Source organism: Psammomys obesus, unplaced genomic scaffold, assembly GCF_907164565.1.
Source record: "Psammomys obesus unplaced genomic scaffold, mPsaObe1.curated_primary_1811, whole genome shotgun sequence".
NCBI lineage: Eukaryota > Metazoa > Chordata > Mammalia > Rodentia > Muridae > Psammomys > Psammomys obesus.
The window spans coordinates 9221341-9236692 of NW_026585987.1; the positions used below are offsets into that span (position 1 = coordinate 9221341).

General features: G+C 39.5%; 1 protein-coding gene across 2 annotated transcripts in view; it reads right to left on the reverse strand.

The window, feature by feature from the left end:
• The window catches only part of Dab2 (DAB adaptor protein 2), a 53869-nt gene that overhangs the window by 7548 nt on the left and 30969 nt on the right, over positions 1 to 15352 (reverse strand). The window contains exons 2-11 of one of the 2 annotated variants that reach the window (XM_055601095.1): positions 14387 to 14575; positions 13257 to 13396; positions 11677 to 11775; positions 9964 to 10095; positions 9380 to 9460; positions 8570 to 8596; positions 8265 to 8318; positions 7798 to 7860; positions 3288 to 3941; positions 2081 to 2234 (exon numbers count right to left, since the gene is read on the reverse strand). In XM_055601095.1, the coding sequence (XP_055457070.1) occupies positions 2081 to 2234; positions 3288 to 3941; positions 7798 to 7860; positions 8265 to 8318; positions 8570 to 8596; positions 9380 to 9460; positions 9964 to 10095; positions 11677 to 11775; positions 13257 to 13396; positions 14387 to 14477 (1495 nt within the window). In that variant the 5' untranslated portion in view covers positions 14478 to 14575. The remainder of the gene's footprint in view (positions 1 to 2080; positions 2235 to 3287; positions 3942 to 7797; positions 7861 to 8264; positions 8319 to 8569; positions 8597 to 9379; positions 9461 to 9963; positions 10096 to 11676; positions 11776 to 13256; positions 13397 to 14386; positions 14576 to 15352) is intronic. The other variant, XM_055601096.1, reaches the window with a different exon arrangement.

Sequence of the window (15352 nt, forward strand, 5' to 3'; positions counted from 1 at the left end):
AAGAAGAAGAAGAAGAAGAAGAAGAAGAAGAAGAAGAAGAAGAAGAAGAAGAAGAAGACGAAGAAGAAGAAGAAGAAGAAGAAGAAGAAGAAGAAGAAGAAGAAGAAGAAGAAGAAACATAAGAAAGCACCCATTTATAATCCTTCATTCTGAACTACTTGTCTTTTTTTGTGAAGCTGCTTAACTCTAGCCATAAATCATATCAATAGGAGTGCCGTCCTGAAAAAAGAAAAATATTACGTTTACCATGAAGTAAATGCTTGGCAAGTCTGCATTTGTGCCAGCCTTCATTCCCATCTCCCAGACTCTACTCATTATGTTTCTAAGACATTTATGGCCCAGCTGGAGAAAGTAGGGACAAAGACTGAAGAAAAAGAGAGTATGAGCAGAAAGCATTAATTTTACTACCTTCTGAAGCTAGATCAAAACACAGGGTACAAGTCAGAGCGGAGGGCTCAGCTTCCTCTAATGTCTCCCCCTCTCCCCCACCCCACAGATCTCCAGAGGAGACATTCCCCCAGCTGGGTCTGGCGGAAGCCAGACCTACAACCTTCCATGGTTTGGCTGAGGATCATTGCCAATGGACAGGGGCTACACTGTGGGGCTCAGTTTGAGTTCCATGTCCAAACTTAGAAGAATCATCAGTATTCTGCAGTTGTATTCCCCAAGGCCTCAACAGGGGCACCTCGCCAAAAAGCTTCACTTCGTCTGAATAAATTAACAGTTATAGGGTCCAGCTGTATCTTCAGGCTGACTTGTTAAATATTGGCTGTAAGAATTCTTCAAGGCATTGATATTAGACTACAGAGCTCTGGGATGGGATCTAGTCGCAGGCCCTGAATGCAAGTTCTCTGCCTTTCTATGAAGGGAAGACACCAGCTGCTTCACTGTGGATACAGGCGGAAAAAAAGGAATGCCAGAGAGGAGGCTCCCAAAGGGCACAAAGTATTTAAAGAGAGCTTTTTGGTGTTATAGCATCCAAAAGAAGTCTGTAATCTACTTCTCACACTCACCTGGATTGCAGTCACTCAGTAGCAGTAACCTCTTTCTTATCCCTACTCCAGATGTGTTTAGACAGACTTATGGTGGCAGAAACAAACTGCTTTGTTTCTGCAGGATAACAGCAAAGGAGAGATCAAAGGAAATAAAGGAAGAAAAAGATATTGATGACGAATTCTGTAGAGAGTCTTTCTTGATCCATGGTCCCACACCTCCCAAGCCAGATTCTATTTCAGTTTGCACAGGTGCCAAGAAGCAAGCAAGCAAAGGGAATCCTCAGCAGGACAGCAAAGACTATTGTTGGGGTTTCTGAAAACTTAACTGTGGAGCCTGAAAAGAGGCTGTGGAGAAAGAGTGACAGGACCAGCCCTCAATCAGTGTCCCTTCACTGTCATCTGGTGGCAGAGGCTCAGTGGACCCATCAAACCAGAAATACATTTTAACACAGCCCATTGTCTGTAAAACTTCATCTATGCTCCTTCTAGCTTTTATTTTTTTCTAGTATGTACCTTTTAGCTCTATTCAGATGCTCTTCTAGAAAAATTAGTGATTATGAATTACTAAGGTGAAAGAATCCAAAACCAGATCAGGATGTGTGCCCATTCCCCACCTACTCAGACCTATGGGCAGAGCCAAATCCAGAAGTCTATGACCTAGCCTTGCTTCAGGCCTAACCTACACCTCCCCTGAGATTCATGAGAGAGAGACTTCTCTCTCATGAGAGAGCCTGAGAGAAGCTAGAGCTCTATCTATCACAACAGGCGGCATGCAAAGCATAAACACTCCTGCTTTTACTCTGCAGACAGCACACAAGGCTCTCTCAATTCATCTCCTTTTCACCATTCTGTACAACTGTCTTCTGAAAGCCACTGCCAGCTGTTCAGCGACACACAATACTCAAAGTGGACTTCACGTCACGTGGCAGCCCAGAGAACTGGAAGGGGTAGCGTCTGTGCAGGAGTAAACGTGAGAACAGCGCTGAGATCTTACGCCCAGCAGCGTGGAGAGTACCTTCCTCCTGTGTACCGTCACTCTAAGTGGCTGCAGCAGAGAAACATCTAATCTCACTCCAGGAACTTACCTAGACCTGCAAGGGTCCCCATTGGGGCAGGGGCACTTGTTTTGAAGAGATCCAGAGGGTTGGTCTGTGGGGCTGCAGGCTGTCCTGTCGGAGATGTCTGACCTGGAGGTTCTGAGGCAAAGATGTCTGATGCAAGCAAGTCATTTGCTGAAGACTGACAAAATGGGGAAGGACGGGGAAGAGTTACTCAGCAATGAGGCAAACACAGCTTCCATCTATCTCTTACTCTTTACCCCAAAGCTGATGTCCACGTAAAGGAAAACCTTCCATTATTACTGGCGAATGATTACTTACACTAAAGTAAATAAAAGACTGAGGGCAGGGTGTGAGGTGGGGTTGAGGAGGGGCAGGGTGTAGGGTAGGGTTGGGGAGGGAGACAAAGGCACAGATGGCTGCATTGGGCAGACTAATGAATGCCACCTTGGACTTGCAAAATAAAATCTATTTTTCTTGTTTTATCCTTTTGTTTAAGTCTGGTCTCCTTATTGGCCACAGCTTGAGGGCAGGAAAGAAAGGGCACCATAAACATCCTAAATCATTTCAGTTGTTCCATTAGCTTTAAATCAGTTTCAATGGAAATGATAGCACTTTCGCTGTTAGGTAAATTTGCACATTTCTATGAGAGCTTTAAAAAAAAAGTCTCCTACAGGTACTGCGCTTGGAGTCACGTTTGAATTTGAAGTTGGTAATAGTGGTTGTGTAAGTTTCTAAGTCAATGGGTTATTAAATCAACGTTTACATTTAAAAGAGGAGACAGACTTGAGAAGTTTATACCACCACCATGGACATCAGTGATAATGGGTGTGCAGGACATGGGTTAGTGTTGGGACAGGACCAAGGGAATCACAAGAACTCTTCACCCTCCCATCCCGAAACATGACAATCAGACTTACCAGAGGTACAGAAGCATAGCAGCATTAACAATGGAAAAAAAAACAAAAAAAACAAAACAACAACTTGTGTTTAGTTTAGTATTAAGTGACAAGACATGCAAACGGAAAGCAGAGGTGACGAACAACTGCTGGGAAGCTTGGGAAGAATGCTGGCTAGAGGGGCATATTCCTGGAGGACGGATGAGCCTCATCCCACCTTCTACTTCACAGCCACACAGGAAACTCAAAAAGCAGCAGGGAAGAGAGCTTGCGTCAACCACCCTCTGGTACCACGCATGCACTCTGCTAATGGATATGTGGAAAAGACAATTCACCTTAGCAGTCCTTCTGCCTCTTCCTTGTTTGGTACTTTGTGGAGGTGGGATAATAGCTATGGAGTCACGCGTGGAGGACTGGACAGAGCTTTCCAAGTCCTGCTTTACGCCATTCGGTACCGAGAGTCCTTTGGGAGGGCCTCCCACAAAAGGGTTCGGGGAAGATTTGATATGGAAGCCGTTCTGTTCTCTTTCAGATACCCCATTTTGAGTTCTCACTGCTTGCTGGGTTTGCGAACTTGGATAGGGCCATGGGCCTGCCTGAGCTTCCTGTTTGCCAGTCCGGTTAGAGATCTGGTCAAATTGTTGCCCAAAGTAATCAGTACCACCGTTCAGGGGCCCTTTACTCAGCGGAGTAGACATGCTACTCAGATTTGCTTTCTTCTGATCTGGAGATGTGAGAGAATCAAACGAAGAGGGTGCCGATTGGTCTGGCTGTGCAAAAGGATCATCACGGAAGGGATCAGGATTAGGGGTGGGAAAGAAGTTGAGATTGGCAGAAAAGGCATTTTCAGGCAAGAAGGATGCCTGAGGCTTTGGTCGAGGGAGAGAGCAGGAGGTGACGCCATTTGTTAAGAATGGATTTTCTCTTAAAGAGTTCTGATTGGTGTCGATTTCAGAGTTTAGATCCACTAACAGGATATCTTTGCTTTCCTAGCACATTTGGGGGAAAAAGAGAGAGAGAGAGAAAGTGTTAGTCCATGTTATAACTTCAAATGAGAAAACTACATCAAAATGACAAGGATTACCAGGATTCCTATTAGAATTTGGGACTATTACCATCTCCCATGAACTCCCTCAGTGTTTACTAGCTGTGAACTAGTTCCTCACTCAGCTAGTGGGGTCTGCCCTTCCTTCTGTGAAATCTTGTTCAATTCATGTTCCCCTTAGTTCAAACATTCAAAGGCCTAGGTTCATTATATGCACTGGTTCAACTGATATCTTTGACTTTTAAGTCTCACACTAAGTAATCTGAATACACTGTTTGGACATATGAGCTGACTTCAGAAACCTGGGCCAGCTTCCTACCTGAGAAACACAGAGTCCACGGTCGTTTTGGTTGTAATCCAGAAATCTCAAACATTACCTCTCTAAATGAGCAAATTCATTGGTTCATATTCATAAGCACACCATATGTGTATACATATGGTGCTGGGAATTAAACTCAGGGCTTCGGATATGCTAGGGAAGCATTTGACCACTGAGTCACATTTCAGAGCTCCAGATTTCATAGTTGTGATGAAACTTAAAGTCAAGTGTATTTCCTTCCTCTGGGGGAAAACAAGAGTCTCCCTTTTTATCTTGGTCTGCAGGTCTGGCTCTTTTAATAGACAAAGATTTCACTGAAGGTACTAGCCAAGGTGGACCTCTTCTCTTCTATAGCATCCTCATCCCTTCTTAGATACAACTTCTGTGTGTGTCCTTTTGAACACGACACTCAAAGTAGGGATCACAACTAACAAATCACGTACTAACCTCATGTTGTTGTACATATTTTCAACACATAGCTCCTATTTCCTGTTATGTTAGCTGACTTTAAAGTCAGCTAAGAACTAAGAAAAAATGTGCGGGTTCAGGGTGTAACCTGCAAAATGCCTAACTGTACTAATTCTATTTCTTCTCTATTATATGAGAAAAAATAGTTGTTGTCTGGTTTCTCCATTTGTCTTACGAAAATTGTCAGCATCAAAGCTACCAATTTAATCAGCTTGACATGTTTTTTTATTCCAATTCATAAGTAATTATGACTTACCCTGGGAAAGACCTTTTTGACTGACTTTGATCCATTAAATACTTAACTGTGTCAGCCATAGATTATAAACAATAAACACTGTCCAGCTGGAAAGGAAGCCAAAGCAGACACCTAGCATTAACCGGGTGGAGTATTATTTTGATCACAGGGACAAGAACAACTTAAAAGAAATCTAAACGTTCTGAACTAATGAGGACAAAAACAGTTCAAAACTCTTTGGTTTTTTTAAATAAAGGAAAAAGTTCTATTTCTCTCTTGTGACCATAGAAGAGGCAACAAAATCATGTCCAAGCCATATTCATATTCTCTCTTTTTACTTTGTTTACTGGAAAATATAAAATCAGTTTTTTTTTTCCTTAAAAGCCTGGTTTTCTTTTTATAACTAGAAGAACTCATCACAAGAAAGAACTTAAATTTAAAAGCTTTTAATCAAACAAATGAATTGGGAGACTACTTAATGAGGGGATCTTTAAGCAATCAAAAGGCAGGAATAAGATGCATTCCAGAAGCTTGATTTCAGTATTATTTGTTTTTTTATGAGCCACCTCTAGGTTAGCACAGTTGGGTGTTCACAGCTGGCAGAGTTCTCCTTTCCAGACACTTCAGAACAAGTTCTTTGAACACCAAACAGGAGCCACAATGTTAGACTTCTGAATAGTCAGCCTACGAGCAAAATGTATAAGGCTGTCAATCCAAACTTAAGAGTCTAAAAGGCCACAGTGGGTGGACAGAAGACCCTTCATCTACTCCTGTGGTCAGAGCTTCATCTGGGCTTTGTTGGGCTGTTTGGAGTGCAGGTACTTCATTTGGCTACCATTTGAGCACCTTCAGACAGTAATGAAAGTGTATCAAGTCGCTTTAGCAAGGAGGTGTATAAGTAATGGGATATGACTGCTCAAAGGCAAGATTTTAAAACTGAGGTCTCCAGCTCTTCTCTGGGTAGCTAGCCCTACCCTCCATCCCAGGAATGGTTACTAACCAGTCAGAGGAACATCTATTTTGTGTCCTCTGCATTTGGAGTCAATGTGAAAGAGTATGTTGCCAAAATCCAACCAGCACATAATTAGTCCTTTTAGCTTAATTTTTTTAAAAAAATACTTGCCAGATAGTATTTATTTTGATTAAATTTATTGTTTTAACTTGTTTTTTAAACTAAGACTCAAATTTCTACAAAGAAAACATTTTAGTTTGCATGAAATTGAATATAAAAATAAAGATTATCCCTGCTGTTTTTTCACTTTGTATGGTAGAATGCTTCAGAAGTCCACAAAGGCCAATGAATGAAACAGTAAGTGCCTTCTTGCTTCTTCCTCTGCAGTTCCACCTGTGTCTTGAGAACTGTTCTCTCTCTTGAAGTGCCCATTTCAGGTGACACTTGGGAAGAAGACTACACAGATATCAATTTCCTTCAAGGAAGGAACTAGTAATAAAGAACTGCCGAGACTGCTGAGGAATCCAAGGAGCGGAGACCTAGGATGGTCCTTCTAGCATCAGCTAACCTAATATGTCAAAAATCTTATCCTGAAAACAGCAAGAAGCATTACACAGAACGAAAACTTTCACAGACAAGTAGAGAAGGACTCACTATTTGAAAGACTATCCAGTAGCTCTAACTCCTCAATGGTAGGCTCTGTAAGGACTTTAAGATTCTACCACACAGTGTGAATCCTATACAGGTGTATACAGAGAAGAATGTACAAAGTCCATGCTTCAGTTGACTTGTGGGTTTATGCCGTGAGGTTCTGCCTGCCAGACTTCTCTGCAGTACTCTGGGAATTGAGAATCTTTCCCAAACTCTCTCTGACTCACTTCAGTTCCTGAGATATTTTGCACACTGCAAAGGCTTTCTTGATACATTTCCTGATTGAAAAGTCTCAGGCAGACATATCCCCCATTATTGTGTATTAAGTAGTTCTCTGCTTGTCTAGTTGTTGCCTTCTTATCCTTAATGTTCAAGTCTAGAAAATTCCTTCCTTAGTAGCATTATCTGAGTCTGCATACTATGTGAACATATTGTAGTTAGCATTATCTAATTGGCTTTGTCAGTAGTCTTAGCCCACTCCCTGATAGACAGAGCGGTTGACAGTAGCACTAACATGTATCGTGCTTGCTGCTCTGCCTGCCAATAACAGGTGATCAGGAAACTAGGAGAAAAGTAATAGAAGCTGAGGGAAATCATTCACAGTGACATGACTGTTTCTGTTGGAGGCCTGTTTTATAGAGGATCTGAAGAAGAAGTCACTGATTAACTGATATGGAGAAGGCTTGCTCTATATAGTAATGCTTTAGAACGAGAAAGTTTCTAAAAAGAAGAGACTATTGCTAATCATGAAATGAACCTTGATTAACTCTTATTTAATGTCAAACTCATGCTGCTAAACTGGAGAAAAAAATGAAGAAGCTAAGGCAATTTAAGATTTATCATTTAAGAAGCATACTTCTTTCAAGTAGACTCATGCCGAGAATTATAATTCAGCCCCTCCTTCTGATCCCAAGTTATTACCAAGAAGGATTACTTTGACTGGCTAGCAGCACAGGTTTAACCTCTATGCTATACTAATATGTCTTAATTAGTAATGGTAGGTTGCTATGGTTACTTAAGATTAGAATTATTTTTCTAATTGCCACTGCTATTTCATAAGGAAAAATCAAGACATTCCAAGTTTCCGTGAAATGCTCACACTTTCTGGTTAATTGTAAATTTGGATTATGGTTATTATTTCAATCATATTGCAAATTTAAAAACGAAACACTTACTGTTGGACTATTTAGGTCAGGAGGTGTAGACATGTCCCCAAACAAATCCATCTGGTCAACACCCTTGAAAAAGTATTTGGATTAGATTCAGATGTGTCTACTAAAAACAATTACTTTTTCTATCATTGTAATTGTTTATGTCCTAAACTACAGAAAACTGATGTGACGATTGGATTGTAGTTGATTTCATATAGATTTGATATTAAGCTACTTATATCAGGGAGTATAGGCTTTTCCCCAAGCACATCACTCTGGCCAATACCTTAAAGAAATACTATATTAGATACCAGTGACTTACTCAAATAGTCATTTTAGTAGACTAACATAAAATTATAGGATTGTATAGAAAAATATTATCCCAACTGAATTTTCCTATGGATTCAATATAGGTTCAGTATTAGCAACATTTATAGGAGGTAGAAACCCATGTTCAAATGAACAAGAATCACAAAACATCACAAACATACCAGCTTCAGCTTGTTGGCTTGATCGTCAAGGGTCATTAGAGCCTCCCTCCCATTCTGAAAACAAAAGGCAAATGTTAAAAGGTTTAGTTGATTAAGTATTCCTATAACACTTATTTTTTTTTTCTGCCTGATTACTCCCATTAAGCTGTTACAGCCTGGTGTCTAATAATTTAACTATTTATCTTCCATGGAAAGATTGGTCCCTAGCCCAGAGAATCTAGTCAGGAGAGAAGAGTACATTTGAAGATAGCAAACATGGCTTCTATGCATCCCACTCATCACAGGAAATAAAGAGGCAGTGTTACCTCTTCTGCTTTGTTGGATTCTTCAACCTAAAAAGAAAGATGCAGAGTCAGTGAGCTTGGTACAAGAGTTGATAAGGGAACAAACACAGCCACATTCATAGGCAAAAGGGACAAAGGCTTGTATATTTTGCTATATCTCCCCTCTCCCCCCATCACATAGATACTGGTTTTGAACACTTTGCAGATTTAAGCTATATTGCTGTGATGTTTTAACTAGGAACGGCCCCCATAGACTTGTGTGTGAATGCTTGGTCCATAGGGGAGTGGTACTATTAGGAGGTGTGGTTTGTTAGAGCAGGTTTGGCCTTCTTAGAGGAAGTGTGTCACTGGGAGTTGGCTTTGAGGTCTCATACGCTCAAGTCTGGCCAGTGTGGCATAGTCTCCTTCTGCGGCCTGCGGCTCAAGATGTAGATTTCTCAGCTCCTTCTTCAGCACCATATTTGCCTGCATACCACTATGCTTCCTGTCATGATGATAATGGACCTAACTTCTAAAACTTTAAGCCAGCTCCACTTAAATGTTTTCCTTTATAAGAGTCACTGTCGTCATGATGTCTCTTCACTGCAATAGAAACCCTAACTAAGATAGTTGCTCTGTTAAGTCATGTAATTACTATGAATGTTATAAGGAGTCAGAGACTGCAAATCAGATGTTCTTAACACAAAATCCTACCACTGTCCTACTAAGAACAATAGACAATTCTATACTTGGATGGAGAGAAGCCCAGCTCTTCAGACATGGCATACAACACTAAACATGGCGCTAGGTATAGTTTTAAATACAGAAGAACTTCTATCAAACAGCACTTGCCTTTTTCTTTTCTTCTTCCTTTTTCTTTACATTATAGATAACCTGAAAAAGGTCTTTAAGATCGACGACTAATGGTTCAGCCTGAAACAACAGAAAGCATTTTGTTCTCATCTTCTTTCCATGCCCATAATCAGTTCTCATTAATATTTTTATTTACATTTGAGATTGGTCACAATCCTTCTCTTATTTATAGAGAATGACCACTTTCAGATAAATAAAATACATAGGGTTAATGAATGTTTCATTAATGTTAAAAACATAGTTTTCACAATAGTGTTTTTTTTTTTTTTTCAAGTATCCAGATAAAACTGCTTTTGGAATTTCTTCAAGGTTTCTGGGAATACTATTCTAAATTTGTTAGTAGCTTTATTAGAAAATCTATTCTTATAATTCTTTTGCTGCACACATGAGTATCACTGACATTTTAAATAGATTCTTAGGCTAAAGTTATTCTTTGAATGATTATTGGCCCAAAGAACCAGTGTGGGCCCGACATACTGTTTTCAGTAAATTCTGTCAAATAACAAACACTTCTATTCTCAACAGAGGACCAGTACTCAGGTGTACTGTGTCTTAGAGCTTACCTGTTGCCCTGTTTTAATGGCAAAAAATTGATGCTGGCCTTCTCCTCCACACACATAACCAAATGCTCTATTGTCGGTCACATCACGAGCAATGAAGGAAATCTTATTTACTGGATGTTCATGCTCTATTACCTTAAAAAGGGACATAAAAGAACAACACTGAGTAATATGGAATGTACTTGCTGGCTATCACAGGTAGGTATCAGAAACATGTAAGACATACACAAAAGGTTTAAAGCCCTTGAAGAAAGACATTTTCATCTTTGGTTCAAGGCAAGATCTAGATTTAATTTTGCTAGAAATGGCTCCAAAAGGAAGGACAACAGGAAAACAAAAGTAGAAAAACATACTTTCTAAAAATACAAGTACTTGACTTTCTTTCTATCCAAAAGATATAATGCCACATACAAGAAAGAACTGAGATAAGTTCAACCCAAATCAAGCTGCATGTGTTGTGGCCTTTATAGGCTCTGGGAGTTTGGGGAAGATCATTAGTTTATTTCAAGACCAGCTCAGGCAACACAACAAGACAGTATCTCAAAACCAGCTGACCAAATGAACAACCTACAGAGCAAATACCCTGATCAGAGCCATTCTGTGCAATAAAAGAACAAGAAAAACCAAAATAAAACAAAACTTAAGGCTTATCTTCCTAAATAAATGACAAACTTAAATGAGCAGCCTAACCACACTATACAGTAGAGTTTGATTTGACAGCTAAGTTTTAGTCTACAAGACACTAGAATTTGTCAAATGAAGATTTTTATAAAATAAAATTATAGTGTTATATGGTTTCTTATGAATGTTATAAATCTATATCCATTATTTATGTGAATATTAAAATTAACTTGACAAAGGAATTATATTTGGAAGAGAAAGAAGTGATGCTTATGAAAGAAACCTGCTACCATTCTTTGTAGGACTTGAGATTATAAGTTGTCAAGAGCTGAAGGGTAATGATAAAGTCAATGCTGCCTGAGGACCAGCAAGCTGAGTGGGCATTTACCATGGTGCCCTGACTCTTAGTCTTGCAAACAGATTTTCCATATTAGATAACAGGTACCTCTTGGAAGGGATGAATAGACATCTTATAACATCTTGCTATGAATAGTGTTTTATAGCAGATTTACTAATGAGACTTTAAGTGACTGAATCCTACAATGTTTTATAGAATGAAGGAAAAAGTGCCACAGAAGACTTGGAATACTTTTGTGTACTGATCAGAATAAAGTAAACAAATAATAAAGAAGCAAGAGAGATTTCATGTGATAGAACAATAGCTACCACAAAGAAAAAGAAAGGAAAGGAAAACTAAAAGTGCAGTCAAGAAAGTTACATCTGCAGGTTGGGAAGGACAGGAGAAAGACAGAGGGAAAACATTCCAGAGGTTTTGAACTAGCCATCAAATTCACACATGATCAGTCCACTAAACCAAGTTAAGTATTCAGATTAACCTAGTTCAGTCTGAAGTTCGAAACAAATTCCATGCAACAGGGTAGCATGCTTGTGTTTAGGGGTTTATTCATATCTTTTATAGGAAACGAGTTCAAAATAGGATTCCTTGACGCCTCTCTTTCTATTGTCTATTTTGGAGACATAGTGCATGATTTTATTCTTTTCCCTACTTTGAGAAAGAAAAGGAAATTGCCCACCGAAAATCAACTATGGTCAGACTCAGGTGGTCCACCACTGCTAACAAGCACAAATCCTTACCCCAGTTTTCTCATCAATAATTTTTATTCCAGACAGGGAAATGTTGACCCAGATCCTTTGCTTGTGCTGTCCCTGAGACCGACCAGCTGCTGCCATTCCCTGGTGAGATTGGGGAAATAAGAGAAATGTATTTTAAAGTATGATGAAACTTTGAAAGACAAACTGCTTTGTTTTCAACTTGGATGGCATCTAAAAAAGGATCAAGCACTTTTCATCAAAGGTAATAGAATGGAGTAGAAGATATGTATGTATGTATGTATATATGTATGTATGTATGTATCTATCTATCTATCTATCTATCTATCTATCTATCTATCTATCTATCTTGTAGGAATAGGGATTTAGTTCAGTGAAAGTATGCTTGCTAATATGTGCAAGCTAACAAATTTAATGTCTCTAAAACACACACACACACACACACACACACACACACACAATGACCCTCCTAAACCTTGTGCTGTTTAATTAGGTCCACTTAGTAGCATCGTACAGAAATTTAAAATTCTGAAACACTGGGCCTGGGGAGATGGCTCAGTTAGTAAAGTGTTTGTCACAAAAGCAATAAGACTCAAGTTTGATTCCCAAGAACCCACATAAAAAGTCAGATGCTGTGGCATACACCAGTAATCTCAGTGCTGTGTGTGCAGATACTGTAGTATCCTGTGCCTTGATGGCCAGCCTCTTTATCTAAATTGATAAGCTCCAGGTTGGTTGAGATACTCTGTCAAAGAATTAGGCAGGGGACAATAAAGGACGGCACTCATTGTCAGCCTCTGGCCACATGTGTGTGCACGTATGCACAGTAAAAATCTCAACACACTAAATGGCCATAGCTAAGGACCATCAGTTTTCTACTAGAGTCCTGTACTTTACCTGAACACTTTCTTTGTCAGCAAGCATTCTTTGACCTCTTTTACGGTTTCCATTACTCTGGAATATGTGTATGTGTGTGGTCTACATGCATGTGGAGTGCAGAGGATGATGCTGAATGTATTTCTTGGTTGCTCTCTACTTTGTATACCAAGGCAGGGTCTTCTCATTTGAGCACAAGCTCACTGATTCTCTAGTCCAGTCCATCTTGCCATGGGAGTAGTGTCTCTGCCTCTGAAGTACTGGGATTTCAGATGGGCTGTGACACTTGCCCAGCATTTTCATGGGTGATGGAGATTCTAAATTCTGGTCTTTTCACTTGCAAGACAAGAATCTTACCCACTGAGCCATCTTCCTAGTCCTTATTCTGTGTCTTTCATGCAGAAGGAGATATATTCACACACAATTGTCCACAGCTTTTAAAATCATTTAATGAGAGAATCTAGGGATGGGCTTTGCTCATCCAAGTGCTGGGCTTACTCACATGAAAGGGCACCCAGAATCTTGCTAGCCTTCATTAAAGAGGAATTCTAGAACAAGACTCAAAAGATGCAGAATTAACAATGGCTTCTCTGAAAAGAAAACACTGGCAGATCACTATGTGAATACAAAAACTTTTTCAATAACAGAGATGTGGGTTGATAGGAGCTAATAGAATTCCCTCTTTTAGATTCTGATTGGAACAGACAATGGCTTCTTTCCCTCTTTACCTTGAGTTTCATCATAGAGTCTTGGCTCATTTTGTCTCCTCTTGCATCAGGCACATCATCAATACCAATTAGCTTGGCCTTGTATTTCACACCATCACCTTTGAACCTGGCCAGCAGATACTCATCTGTCTTTTCAGAACCTACAAAATAAAAAGAAATGCAGGATAAAGCTTATAGCTTATATTTAAGCGTCACCCTTAGGCATGATCACATGTGCTAGGTATCTCCCCAAAACGAATACCATAAATCTTGATTACATTGTAATTGATCATACACTGGATTTCCACTTTCTTATTCTTTCAAGCAAAATCATGTTCCATAATGTTGGGTATAGAATTGAAATTAAAAGGAAAATAATTAAAACACACACACACAAAAATTTCTTCAAGACACAAAATGTCGACAAGACATTTCATAAGAACACATGAATTTTAGAGCTGGAAATATCCAAACTTTTTAAAGTTTTCAAAAAACTTTATCAAAAGTTATCAAAAAAGTTATCAAAGTTTTAAAAAATGTTTTGAATAAATTTTAGAAATTTTAGCATAATCTGTTTAACAAAAAACATAGCCCAAACACTTCTCCAATATTTTGTATCATAAATAAAACTAAAGTGAGTTGAGGGTAAATCTCTATGACTATAATTGGATAATTAGTCCTTTTTAGTATTTTCTTTCTCCTCTCAAAAGGCCTCTGCTGTCTCATTCCTAGAGCTGAAGGGACAGCCAAAGCGAAGAGGAAGGACACAGCACCTTCTCCATCTCTGGCAGAGTAAGGAAATGGACACTATCTAGCAGTGCTTAAAGCCAAAAGAAAAGTATGTAATAAAATTAAATTTTGATTTTTCAAAAACTGATGTTAGCAAAAATAACAGTGATAAATAAATTACTGAAAGATAACTGCACAATAGCTATGGCTAAATAATTAATCATACATTTAAACGAATAACTATTAAGAAACATATAATCAAACAAAAGGCTATGAAAATTTCCAACTGGAACTGTCGGTACAACCAGCTGTGCAGAAGTAAGTGTATGTGAGGCAAACCATTTACTTCTGCCAAAAAGATTCCTTCTTAGGACTTGAGACTAAGCTCATGAGGTAACCAAATAGGATCCATTTGCCCATACCTTTCTTCTTTTCCTTCTTTGATGGCACTTTTGGTGCAGGCTGTTGGTCAGGCTGACCGTTGGTTGTGTTTGTCTCTACTTCGTTAGACATGACAGGAAGACAGGCTGAAAACCCAGCAGCAGACACTCACTGGCAACAGACAATCCCCAATCGGCAAGTCTCAAATGAACATAACCCACGACGCACACCTGTGGGTAGAGAGAAGGTAGAGTGATGCAAAAAATACAACAAACCTAAACTCCACACCATCATCGTCCACAGGGGCCAGTCTGTTGCCCGTATACACTTATTAACTGCACACGCTTGCCAATCCTTCTCTGTTAGAGTGACCTCTGAAAGCAGGGCTGTTCTCTTTGAAGCTCCCAGAATGGGAAAAGATTGTTTGGTAAATTTTTCTTCAAGCGCTTGATTTCTGGTAGCATTTAATGATTGCCTAGCTCAGAAACTTGTGTTAGAACTTTGGCATACGAATCTATAATCAAAGATAGGGATCACAAACTGGTTAGGTTTCATAGCAAAATAGAAACATACCTGCTGAGCTGGATAAGACTGTAACTGATGTCAGAAGGTGAATGCTAAGAGTTTCACTTATCCACAGAACTGCTTAGACAGGCAGTTGTGCTCTAGGGGTATAGAAGACTTGCTACACCTGGCTTCTGTCCCCAGTGCTCCCCCGATGTAAAAAGAGTAGAGTCTAACATTTAACTGATAGACTTAAACATCTATTATTATTATTTGACATATGAGCTCCAGTGCTGTATCGCATACTTTAAATACCTCCATAGGTGTGTGGGGTAGCAGGAGTGCTGGGAATCAGCCTGATAAGCAACATAAGTCAGACTCAGAAAGGTAATCATTGTTTGTTCTCTCTCATATGTGGATATGACAGATTAGCAGAATGAGGACTTGTGGGGGAAGGAAGAGAGTGGGAAACAACAGAAGAAAATGTGAGGGGAGAAAAAGAA